At 36.5% G+C, this 13,881-nt stretch overlaps 1 protein-coding gene across 1 annotated transcript in view; it reads left to right on the top strand.

Moving 5' to 3' along the window:
* LOC113056029 (sorting nexin-29-like) overlaps positions 1-13,881 on the top strand; it is a 114,680-nt gene that overhangs the window by 39,511 nt on the left and 61,288 nt on the right. Inside the window, exon 15 of the mRNA XM_026222480.1 lies at positions 10,002-10,108. Within this exon, the coding sequence (XP_026078265.1) occupies positions 10,002-10,108 (107 nt within the window). The remainder of the gene's footprint in view (positions 1-10,001; positions 10,109-13,881) is intronic.

Below are 13,881 nucleotides of genomic sequence, written 5' to 3'. Positions count from 1 at the left end.
TTAAAATAATGGGAAAATAACATGTAGAAAGAAAAAAAATGCATTTTAAGCACACAGAATAACATAGGTGGACTTTGAAGAATTAATTGCCCCTTTGAACGATCACGTAATTGTGGCATCCATAATTGTAATTGCGATTATAAATTCAATTAATTATGCAGCCCTAATATTATTTGAATATTTGTATCAACACAGGTCACATTTATTTATTTTTGTGTGTTCTTTTGCACATGCTATTCTATGACCTCAAACTAGTGGTGGGCCGTTAACGTGCTGCGTTAACGCGAGAATCTTATCGGGCGATAAAAAAAAATATCGCCGTTAATCTATTCTCAAAGTTGGGTTGGGAGCTTGGTCTATACTATGCGAGCTATGATGACTTTCACCTTGATATTTTATATAACCGACTGGCTGAGGCCAGCCTAAAAAGATGCTCAGGACAGTTGACGGGCCACTGCTGCGCATCGTCACGAAAGCTTATCTTTTTCAGTTTTTTAAGACGTACCTCTTGTCGATTTAAACATTATAAAGCATCCAAAAAGACGCGGAAGAGCTGAACAGAGTAACTGGTCACATTCGCTTGTGTTCGGTGTGGATGAGAGAGAGAGAGAGAGAGAGAGAGAGAGAGAGAGAGAGCCGCGTATCACGGACAGCGACACTGAACCTAGCTCTCTTCTGCGAAGTTCTCCTCGAAGTCCCTCATGCACCCGAACGAACAAATACAAATCACAGTTTGAACAAACAAAAAGATGTGAAAGACCTCAATTCAGTACTCGCGGTATTCTGGTGTTCAGGGCTCACGCAGAGAAAGGCTTCTCAAAACACTTGAAAATTTAATTTGCTTATTTTTGCTCTTGTACCGACAAATACATACAAAATATGTCAAAATGTCCACCTTGGAAATTATGCTCGAAAAAACTGTCAGTTATTTCTTAAGTGAAAGTAAACAGTTTAGAAAAAAAGGGATGTGTATTAGATTGGATGTGTTCATCGTCTCTTAAAGTGACCGCGCCTTATGTAGCTACTGGCTGCTGTAATGTTAATCCAAGAAAATGAAAATCACTCACTGCTCTTGACTGAATTACTTTGTAGTTTGAACAGTCAAACCAAAAATTATTCAGACACCAGATATAATTTTTGATATATATAGCGAAACTGTAATAATGTGAGAAATGTGTCTGAATAAATGTAGGTTTGATTGTATATTTCATTTTTACATTGAAGATTATCCAGTGCTATTTTACATTTAATTATTTGGTTTCTGTTCCTTGACACCTACAAACTTGAAAAAAACTTAAACATTGTGTAAATAGCACAAATAAATAAAAATAAACGAACAGAAAAATTAAACCATTTCAGACAGGGCCCACTGGTACAACCTTCACTGGGGCCCCGCTGACCCCAGGTACGACAATTTGAATGAGCCATTTTAATCTAGATTAATCTAGATTAATTTCAAGATCACAGTGAGATTAATCTAGATTAAAAAAATTAATCTATGCCCACCACTAGTTTTTACCTTAGTAAATGATTTATAACCTAATTTAGTTTCATGTTTACACCACATTACCAACTTCATAAATATAACTTTAGTAATGCAGGAAACTTGCTCGGTAGCTCATCTGGTGCAGTATTGCACTTGCAATATGGTTGCTTCAGCTAATGCATTTTTATCTCATCTTTGCTTTTGTTAACATAATGTGTTAGGTTTAGTGTAGGTGTTGTTGAGCATTTTTAGCACGCTGATTTCTGAACTGGTGCAATATGTAGAACAATCAACATAATAAAATATTGAAAGTGTTGCAAAATGTGCAAGAAGCAATTTAATAATATTTTTCAAAAATGTTGCCACACTAGCTGTGTTTCCTTCACCCTGATTTTATGTGCATATTTAAAGTATCGCATCAGAAACTAGTGATTTAGCGAGGAAAAAAAGTCCCTTCAATTGCAAAAAAGTTTTTACGCACGCTCTAGGTGGCTTTTTGAGGTTTAATCCAGTAATGGGAGATGGAAACTCATCCGTCAAATAAATTCTTCCATGCGCATCACAAAAGTCATGTGACTTTGTGCTATTTGATGGCATAAATTGGCTAACCAGTGGAATGATCTTGTTGCACAGCATCTGAAATGTTGTTATGGTCATTCTGAAATGCCTGAGCAAAGTCGTCAAAGTATTTCTGTATAATTGCCTCCCAGAACCATCTTCTACAACTGCGTTCCCAAACAGCAGCATCCACCTCTGAAAGCAATGAAGGACCCCATATATGATATAAAATCTGCTGTGGCATGTCTAAATCTTTTTTTTTTTTTTTTCTGTGACAAGGCATAAACTCCTGTGTACAGATGCCCTATCTCCCACATTGTAAAAAACTTAACACATTTATATATAAATTAGAGATGCACCGATCGATCGTCCAGGGATCTGAAAGCAAAGCAATGAGGCAAGTATAATATATGAAAATTATTATATTCAGTGTCTTCTAAGTTTCTTAGTGATATATAGTGTCTATATATTAGGAAGTGATCATTTTTTCTCTTCGACTCGTTGGATGGAAAAAGTGTTTATTCGCAAATGTTTTATACGCTATTCCAATTTTGCGCAAAAATGAAATTCGCAGCTTCACTGAAAACTAGGGGTGTAACGATACACCAATGGCACGGTTCGGTTCGGTTTACGATTTTGGAGCCACGGTTCGGTCCGGTTCGGTTCGGTTTGCTGTGGTGGCAGGGTTCATGTTCTTTAGCATTGCTGGTAAAAGGACAATAGATTCACTTAACTTAATTATAGCAACAAAATAACTTGTCTTTTTCTTTATTAACTTTGGCTTCACATTTTTAGTGCAGTCAGCATACCTGAGTAAACAAAATTTAAATAAATACTTCCAATGTAGACTAGTCAGAATAAAACATTTATCTCTGTAGTGCAGTCAGCTTATCCGAGTAAACTAAAATTAAATATATTATAAATAAAATGTATATCTTTCACCATTGATATGGAGACATTTGATATGACAAACATTACAAGGTGCAGGAGTGCCTGGCTCCACTGGAACTAACTTTCCAAACAGTTCAGAGATTGGTGCCTGTTTTGCTGGAGGATCATCACTGCTGGATGCCACATCTAACTGCTCCTCTGAGACCAATTTTCACGTCAAAGTTCAGACGCGGGCCAGGCCTACCGCCTGTTTTATACTTCTCCTTACTTTTATATTTTAGACATCCATTAATAAGTGATAAAACAAAATTGCCGCGCTGGTGGAAACAACGCGAGACCGCGCTACTGCGACTGTGAAGAGCGACTCGACGGAGTCTAGTGTCCCGCAGCAGCAGCGCAGCTGAACAGTTCTGCGTTCAAATACACGCAATAGGCTCAAGCTTGCCGCAAAGCACCGGCAAAAGTAATTACCATAAATGTGACTGGTAAATATTAGGGAGATATTTGAATTATTTACTAATAAACTAGTGTTGCAAGGATGAAGTTGCCTGTCTCGCGATTTCCTCATTAGATGCGCCGAGATCTTCACAGATTATGATTACAATGAGTTTTTGTTTTAGATTTGTTTTATTTCGTTAAGTAGTCATTTACAGCTTTCTATAGATATATTTATTATGTCTGTGAGGCATGTTACGTTTTCACTGAGTGTCGGCTCATTTTTGTATGAGTTATGAATAAAATCCGTCATTCTAAACAGCGGAAAACGGCTGCATATCTAGTGCCATGAAAACACCTATTACCTATGTAATTGTTTGAGCACGGTCCGAGTTAGCTTGTAGCTTCATTCTGAAGGCAGTGGGAAAAGTTTCCTGTTTTTGAGGCTTCTTACGTGTGTCGCTAATATTAATGTTGGGGTGATGTCTCCGATGCGCTTGCATATTAGACGTGTTTCCTGTCGTATAAGTAAGTTTTGAGAAACAGTTACGACAGATTGTGTGTGCTTTGTCTACGACACAAATTCCATTCCTGTACTCCACTGGAAAACCAAAATGTTCCCACACAAAAGACTTAAATGTGTCTGTGGGATCTGCAATCTCAGGCGGAGCAGCCATCCTGCATATGCAGTAGTAACCGAGTGTGACGCTCACTCCCAAGTCACGTGACATGACATGCACTTGGAAAACAGTAACTTTGGAATATAATATTTAGAACAGCGTTTAAAAAGCTCGTATTAGTTGTTACCAATGCAATTTAATCAAATGTATGGAAATAAAATTGAATAAATTAATAGATTAGTTAGTAAGAGATAAGTGACATTAACATCAACAATGGGCAGCAGGAGGCGTGAAAGTACCGCGGTACACCACGAGAGTTCCGCGATTCGTATCGTGGGTGGTATATCGCGATCTTTCGGTTCGATTTGTGATATCGTTACACCCCTACTGAAAACCCAGTTAATGATGTATATTACAGTGAGCCTTGTTATTTAAGGTCCCAATAAATATAAAAAAAAATTATTAACAAATTGGTTTGACATAATTTTGAACGAAATCAGGGCAAAACAAATTTAATTGTTGTCTGTTCAGGAGTTTGAACAAGATTGCTTAAGCCAGCTTTATAGTTTATCTTTGTTTTTGAGACTAAGGGCACATCACATATTGAAATATTCAACCAAATGTATGTCCCAGCAGCATGGATTACGTCGAGGCGTTTGCTAACAGTATACTTCTGCTCAAGTCTTTTTAACATTAAGTGAAGCATGAATATGAACTTTACAATTTTTAGCCCTTATTGTATAAAATTGAGCAACTAACAAGGGTGATGTTGTGTTGTCGATGTTGTATGACAACATACAAAATGACCAAATTTTGCTAAAAGTTTGAGAGCAACATATAATTATTGCTGTTAATAGTGTTCATCTGTTTAAATACATGTCATGCTTGATTTTTACCGTTAATTTCTACCATATGGACATTAACTTGAGATGGTCACCACTGATAAACTATTACTAAATATAATATAAACTTTAAATTTCTGTAAAGTTGCTTTGGAAAGATTTGCATCGTGAAAAGTGCTATACAAATAAACTTGAATTGAATGTTGTGCTGAATACCCACACAGCATCCTTTTAAAAAAAGAAAAATTCAGTCAGTTCAATCATTTTATACATTATCACTGTATTATAACCAAACCACGATGGGAATGTCTCTTGGAAGAATCATAGTACATTCCCACATTCTCTTTTTCTCATCAGTCCTTGGGGCTGACAGGTGTAAACAAAAAAAACTATGCGGGCATGATGCCATGATTAGTATTCAGACGTTGTGTAGGACTCACCCATCACATTGAAGAACTTGTCTAATTTTGCCTCGAGACTGCTTGAATGCTGCTTTATTCTCTTTTTTTTTTGGTGTCTGGATGAAATAATTGATTTGACCTACTTTAACATTTGTCATTAGTCATCTGCAAGTTTATCAGCCACGGTGCATTTAATTATGGCGAAGAGGCAAATTAATCGACTGTAGGCTCTGGAACCTCTCATGGGGAGAGGGATTTCCCCTTTACTGCTGTCAGGACTATTAACACAATAACGAAAAAGCAATTAGATTGACTTTTAGAAATGGCAGTCAATTATACTGACTGGAACTAGATTTTTACGTGTCCAATAATGTAGCTTCCCACTTAGAAAAACGAGCATCCCCACCACCCTCTCACTTAAGCAACACAGGTCTGTCTACCTCCAGTCTGCAGTTCAAGGTGAGACTTGTGGTGACTAATAACTGGCCATCAATGAATGTGTCATTCATGGGTTATATTAAGGCTAGGTGAGGATGATTTGAATCCTCATTATGGCTTTTAGCCTGTGTTGTTTTCAGACTTTCACAATTAATGAGCCACAACAAGGCTGGTTCCATGTTTTCAGTGCAGACGACGTTATCAGGTCAAGTTTCTTAAGCTAATAGCTTTGATCTTAATGTGAATAATGAGGATTTTATTTCTAACCCACACACACACACACACACACAGATAAGTATACACTTTTACATATATATATATTAAGGAACAGTACGACTAAATGTGAAAGCAAATGGGAAATCATGGGTGATATTATGTAGTCCTGTTTCTAATGTTTTAGAAGATTTTTACTGGTGCTGTACACTTTATAATAACACAACTGAAGTTTGTTCTGTGTTATGTACTCCATTAGACATGCTGACTCTGAGATATATAGATGGTCATGTTTATGCAAATTAAATTTATGCAAAATGTTTTCTTGAAGATCAATTTGTAAATACATCAGTTTTTTTTATTATTATTATTTTTTACTAGAAACAAGGTTGTTTTTGTTTCATTGATTGCATATTTTCTCTTACTGATCCAGAAAAGCAAGAGGATTCTTGCAAGAATGCCATTGGAAGATTACAAGCTAAATCAGGCCTAGTTATTTTAAATGTATTGCTAAAAAAGGGATTTCTTGATCAAACACTGGCTGCTTTTCATCTCCTTATGAAAAATTGTAGGGCATAGCATTACCATGTTGCTTAGTAATAGCTCTTTTAGTTTCTTAAATTAAAATTAAAATAATTTAAATGTTGGATATAAATATTTTATATAAATGGTTTTGCTTACGGTCGAATCACAGCCAAGATATATATATATATATATATATATATACACACACACACACACAATATATGTATAGTTTTTCAACACCTGCCAGAGAACCATCTCCGACCTCGTTCCTGTTAGTCTTGCTTTATCACTTTCTGTATAAAGATGTGTGACATTAGTGTTATCATTGTTTACACATTCGCTGATGTATTAAAATTTTTGGGATGTCTGATCTTTATTCAAGGGCCTGATTACACAGCAAATGCCCTTTGATGCAAAAAAAAAAAAAAAAAAAAAGCACCTAGTGATACAGCAGTTTGCGTCATAATTAGATTTAGAAATTGCCTCAAGGATTTCATTTTGTGATATAAAATGGTGAAGTACTGGAGGAAAATGGTAACAATGACCATGACAAACTCAAAACTGCACAAAAAATATGAATCCAGTCGAGTACCTTTACTGAAACGTACACAGGATGAAATTATTGAGGTCTCTACACGAAGAGAAAAGCAGTACAACTCAGTCTGTGCCTCCTTTGTCTTTTAAATCACCTATTGTTGCTTAATTTCTCAATAATAGTCAGATTTTGATGGAGGAATGAGGATTTTGAATGTTTAAGTTGGAATATTATAAGCAAATTTGCTCTTCTGAACCCTCTGCGCTTGTCCTTTAAGGTTGCGATGGGTGTTTGGTATGCAATTTCACGTCTGGGCGTCAAATTGACTGTGTCCTGTACTTAGTAGAGATCGCTCGCTGATGGAATGATACGCTGTTGTTATCTCAAGCTGTCTCGCAGGAAGCGACTGCTGCATGATGGGAAAATGAATGGAGATTACTTTGATCAACACTCTCATTAACTCTCAGTTTTTTCTTCTTTTTTTTTCTTCAGCACGTAAACAGACACTAATTTTGCATATGTCTGTCAAACCTACGTTCATTCACTCACATAGTAGACTTCTAAGACTTTATCTTTTTTTCTTCCTGGTTTCTTGAGATGAAAGCTCTCGAATAACTTTTTTTTGACAGAAATAAGATTAAAAAATATAAATATAAAGTTTGCTTTAACATAACACACAGATCTAATCTTCTGTTACATTTTAGAAATTATATAAACTGTTTCATGATCATGAAGAACCAAATTGCTTTTTAAAAAGTACACATGAAATGGTCTCATCAAATGTCAGCTTATATTACTTTAGTGCAGTGATTGCCAGTAGATTGCTGCCTTGTAATGAAATCGTTAATAGAGAGTTTGAGAATATAAATGAATAATCCATTTATCGATCAATTTGTGGTCACAAATTAAAACCATTTTAATTTTTGATTATTATTTCTATTAGTAATTTTTATACGTATTGTTTTGTATTTTTATTTATAATTTTGCTTGTACATTCAAAGTCTAGTGTGGATAAATGTATCCACCTTAAATCATTGAAATGATGCATCAGTTCTTCAATCCATTTATTTATTTCTCAGTTTCTCAACTGATTATTGAATGTCAAATTTTGGACCCCATATATGATGTAAAATCTGCTGTCTAAATCTATTTTTTTTAGTTATCTGACAAAGCATAAACTTTTATGTATAGATGCCCTATCTCCCACAGTGTGGAAAACTTCACACACGATGATTATATACAGTATAAATTAGAGATGCATCGATCGATCGGCCAGGGATCGGATTCAGATGATTTTCCTTGTGTTTCCTTTCGGCCCGGAATGGCGATCGGCCAATCAGTCTCACTTCTTTTTCGATTTCGAGGCGATCCGTTTTGTTACCAGTGGCACAGGCAATAATGTCACGTCTGCTGCGCATTCTAGCTCTATTCTCTCCGACGACCCCTTCTCTCTCTCACACACGTCTCATTTGCTCTAGTTAAATAGTGCTTGTATTGCGCATTATTTTAGTCATTCATGCAGGTTTCGCACATACACCACATTTGTGCTGTTATTTGCAATTTTTATTTTATTTTGTTTTTATTATTATTAACATTTTAGTTGTCTTTTTAATGAAAATAAGAAGTTGCGTTGAAGATAAAGTTGATTTTTGTTTGTATATGCTGTCAATTATAGCTCTTATAAAAAAATCGGTATTGGCAAAAATCTTTTTTCGGCAGATCACACACACAAGAAAAAAACAGAAATCGGAATCGGCCAAGAAAATTGCAATCCGTGCATCTCTAATATAAATGTATTTATTATTAATACTTTCATGCATGACTGTGGTGGACTGAAATCAAGGTTGAGCTCTAATTTGAGAGCAGTCCACTTTTGCTGAAAGTAGTGGCGTGTGAGTTAGTGGGACGCATAGACTATTGACTGAGCACTGATAAGATTCAGCACTGAAGTAAAGGGTGAGTGTGTGCATGTGAGCTGATACTGTTCAGGATTGTTGACTTGTACTCCATAGACTTGTTCACTGCTTTATGACAAACTTTTCAGCTGAGCACCAGCTCCTCATCACTAACATTTTTGCCCTCTGGACCCTTTGTGAGCGTATTTCCACCATTCTGATGATCCAGCCACACTTTATCAGCCAATTGGTGTTAAGATGTGGTGACACTAGACTTTTAGCATGCAAAATTGCTTCTGCCCTGACTAAGAACTGCAGTGACAGTCAATTTGTGACATTTACTTCCTCTATTGCTCAAAAAAATATCTTGGCTTTACACAAAAAAAAAAAAAAAAAAAAAACTTTTTGCATGTAATTTTCTTTCTGCCCTGGAAATATCTGGATTTTCTTTCTCCTTTGAGAATGAAGAAATAAGAGAATCTAACAGCTGTTCCGTTGAAAGTCGGCCAGGTCCTGGGTGCATTTATTTTCTTATTGCTTTCCTCAACTCCGCTGTCCTGTGGTGCCTCAAGCAACATTTGTGTTGTGAGAAGTCGCAGATTTTAATTGAGTTTTCAATTGGTAAAAGATTCTGTTCTGCTGCTTATGAACTCAGCGGTTCTCAACCGTCACAAGGCGGCTCAACTGAAACTAGATTACACCAGATTTAAAGGCTATAGCTCCGCAGCACTGGAGGAAGCCTAAGTTTGCTGGTGTGAACGACAAGCATCTCAAATTGTATTGTGTTTCCCAAACTTTTACAAGACATAATCAAATAAAGGACATTTCTGAATCTGTTTTGCCTTAAAGCCGAAGTGTGTAATGTTGCCACCTTTAGTGCAACCAAATTGCAGATTGCAAAAATGATTGTTTCCAGACATCTTATACTGCATCTTCTGCTCCTTGTTTCCTATGTTCGTCAAACAGTTAGACACACCCCAACTCATGCCATTGGTTGTGCTGGAACTGATGGCAATGTTGAAAGTGTCACAACATTTACACTCTTTTCATTTGACTTTGCACAATGAACTGGGGTGGGAGAAAGTATTTAAAAATGTAGACTTTTAATTCTGGTTTTTATTTGATTGCATTTCCTAATGTGTGTTAAATTTTTTTTCCCCAGCATTAACCATTCAAAGGAATTGTGACGGTCCCCCTCCAGCCCCGCAAAACCGGTCTGTGGCTGATATAGAGGAACTGGCTGCCAGCTATGAGCGAAAACTCATTGAGGTGAGTACAGGCACTACCAAAGCAAGCTGCACTTGACCTTTCCTTCTGTAATCCCAATGTCATGTCATGTAAACCAACATATGGCCCTATGATTTCCGCAATATGGAAAACTGAGTCATATGACTCGGGTCATAAAAATGGAATTTACTGTTAAACGCAGAATGTCACATTTACCAAAATTTTGGTGAATAATTAAAAAGTAGGTCAGTACACTTAAATGAAAACGCAACACTGACTAATGTCTGTGAATATTAAGCTGCAAATATACTATTTTAATATGAATTTTGCGTGCTCTGCGTGTCTCTGTGTGAATGAATAGCGCAGACACATGGTTTAATTTACAACACACATACTGAAGTGTGCATGACATTCGCAGTGTAATCAGCCTTTGCCGACTAAAAAGATTTGAGACATCTTAGACTTCAACACAGCAATCTTATTTATCTAGAAGTTTTCATATTCTTGAAATGCCACAGAGCCATAAAGAACTGCAGAAATAATGAGTATCTATCAATTGGTTTTCATAACTCAGTTGGTTAAGTAATGTCAGTAATGACTAGATTTAGATTTCTTGAAGCATTTTGTGTGTGATTTCTATAAAAGGTGAAATGTGTATATACAAAATTACGTACTTTATGATATGGTGCCCATACTCAGAATTCGTGCTCTGCATTTAACCCATCCAAAGTGCACACATACACAGCAGTGAACACACAAACACAATGAACGCACACACCATGGGCACCTCAGTCGTAGTATTGCCAGCCCGAGACTGGACCCACAACCTTAGGGTTAGGAGTCAAACTCTCTAAACCACTAGGTCACGACTTCCCCGTATGCTATCCAGGTTCATTTAGAAAAGGACTGCTATTTTGAAAGACATCTTGAATTTGTGTAAATGTGCAGTGGGCTCATATTGACTTGTCAAACATCTACAGAAGTGGCTGGACAATATATAATGGAGGATGTAGGAATAATTAATAGGTCCCTATGCTGTAATAACTTCATATTCTGCTTATGTTTTGGTGGGTGTATCTTGTAACTTATTTATGTATTTACAGTAGTGTGTTTTTGAGCATGTCATTTATTTATGGGCTTTTTTGCTTAGCTGACTGCCTCAATAGGGTTGTTCAGAAATGGGTGCCAGGGCTGCCTCCTTATAGTGTTAAATTTACATACAGAGCTCTGAAGGCTTTATTTAATTTTGGTTGGCAAGCAGGCATCCCTTTTTGCTCCTGCCCAGATATGTAAAAGAGTTCCAATTATCTCTGGTGACAAATTTAGCATATTTATTTCAGTTTCCACAAGAGCAGCAGTGAAGATGGACCATGTGGAAGTTTTATTACATTTGTGGTGTATTTATGTGGCTAAATTAATATTTTCATTCATAAGTTCTGCTGCTACACAAAGTAAACACAATAGGATCTCTTCTGCAGTTGTGAGTCATTGCATGAAATTATATACTGTAAAGACCTACATGTACATCTTTAAGACTGTTTAATCTTCTATAATCTGTTTCCGCTATGAGCATACAGTCTAGTGTACTGGTATGTTTCACGTGTGCCAGAAGCACTGTAAGAGTGTACTTACATCATCTTAAATGCATCAGATGATTTGAAGATGCCATCATTCCTTTGAAGTAACACCAAAGGAGCCTTGCATCTTTTCTCTCTTTCTCTCTCTCTCTGCAACCCACACACTTCCTCTCCCAGTCTTCCTTCAAATTATCACTGGAATACTCTTCCTCTATCTTGGAAGCTGTTGTAATACTATCACACACCAGTTAATGGCCCTGTGGGACTTCAGGCACAGAAAGTGTTCAGACTGCCTGTTTTGCTGCGAGCTCTTGCGCTATAACCTCAGATGGACTGTGCAAAAGAATGAAATGTACTGCAGGAGGTTGTTTGGCATGCATGCAAGCAAGTTCCGAAAAACATTTCTAAAATGAAGTATAATTAAATTAGTTTTATACAGTTTATTTTTAATCTTATTGTAGTAATATTGTACTTATTGTATTAATACATACCATTGACCAACTTCCCAAGGTTGATGAGTTCTTCTCAAAGTTTAATTTATAGAACTGTTCGTTTTTTTTGGAAAAACAAGCTGGCCTATATCCCGTATTTCCAAAATCAGGAAGAAAGACACCCATGAACTCTATAAATGGCCACTAAGTAAAGAAAGCCACTATACTTGGGTAGGAAAAGCACTGATAGAGGTGCAAAAAGAGATACAGTATTTTGAAAATTTTTGCTAACCGAACAGTTTAGGTTCCCATTTTTTTAGTACTGTGACTTATAACTCATAACTTTAGTGCTATGGGTTCACTACCCATTTCACAGAAGCCTTGAGAGAGAAATGACAGTTCTTAGGATAAATTGTGAGAAGTTCATAATTTTTAAAAAATGCTTCAGGTTGTAATTTTTTCAGCCATAACAGTTTTTGGCATTGAAGTAGTAACATGTTGAAAAAAGAACATGTTGTAGTTTCCATTCACCAGAAATGTATGCAACTATAACGACTTCTGCTTCTGAGAACCTTGAAAATGTAAAAGATTATTTACTACATTTAAGCTAAAACTCTGGCCCTCCACAACTGATGGCGAGCTCTCATTCATTTTGGATAAAATCTCAAAATCCAATCAACAGCTGATACATAGAACCAACCACTTTTTAAACATTCTGTTACTATCAGATGTATGTCGCAATGTGGAATAAAATATCTTTAACTATTTCTGTTTCATACCGACATCAAAAAAAACATTAAGAAGAAAATTGACAGTGTTTGGAGTGTCCAGCCTCAACTGTTCTTTTTAGGGATGCACCAAATATTCGGCAACCAAATTATTCCTCTGAAAATAGCAACAAAATCTATATGAATAGACAAATAAATTGTACTGAACAATGATGTGAAGCGATCAAATAGAGGCACGCACTAATGCAGCAAACATGTCTGCAGTTTGGAATCATTGAATTTTTACAAGGCATGTTCCCAAAATCTTCTCAAAAATGGCATATGATGCAATCTTTGGATTGTTACAAGCATCCAGAAGATCTGTAAAGAAGATCTGTAAAGTTGCAAAGATTAAAGTCTCAAATCCAAAGACATATTCAAAGACATATTCTTTATCAAAGATAAGACTGTCACGCCCTCTTAAATGGCTAATTCAAACACGCCCACACATCTCTATGTCACTATGTGGAAATTACCACCCAAATGTTCAAGCAAAGAGTGAAGGATATGTTTCAGTAACCGCAGCTAGTGTTGAAGCAGCCGTATCAGGGAGATGCTGTGTGTTTCGAGGTGAAAGCAAAAGCACTTTATTTTGCCATCCGAAAGTAGATGCGTTTAGGAATCTTTATGATTGCTTAAAACAAAACAGCAATGCATTTTATGGACGACCATTTCATGACCTAGGAGAGGAGGTAATTCTGACTTTGCTACGACAATCTGGCGCGCTTAATCAGCTACTGTAAGTATGTTTTTTATTAGTTTGGGTATTAGCTATTGTTTGTGCTTTAAGTGTGTATGTGTTTGTGCGCGCGTGGGCGGATGTGATAGAGAGAGAGTGACAGGGTCAACTGTCAGCTGTCTTAACCGTCCATGGCTTGTGTACTGCACACACATATGAGCTTCATCACTGTGTCTGTCATGTGACTCTGTTCCCCTTTTGGGCTTGAACTGATGGTAAAACTAACGACGTTATTAACTGTATTTACATTTATTTTGAAAGATGAAGCTTGTGACTATGGAAAGGGGTATTACATTTCTGG

The sequence above is a fragment of the Carassius auratus genome, chromosome 37 (genome assembly GCF_003368295.1).
Source record: "Carassius auratus strain Wakin chromosome 37, ASM336829v1, whole genome shotgun sequence".
Lineage (NCBI taxonomy): Eukaryota > Metazoa > Chordata > Actinopteri > Cypriniformes > Cyprinidae > Carassius > Carassius auratus.
This window is presented reverse-complemented; position numbering and strand designations above follow the sequence as displayed.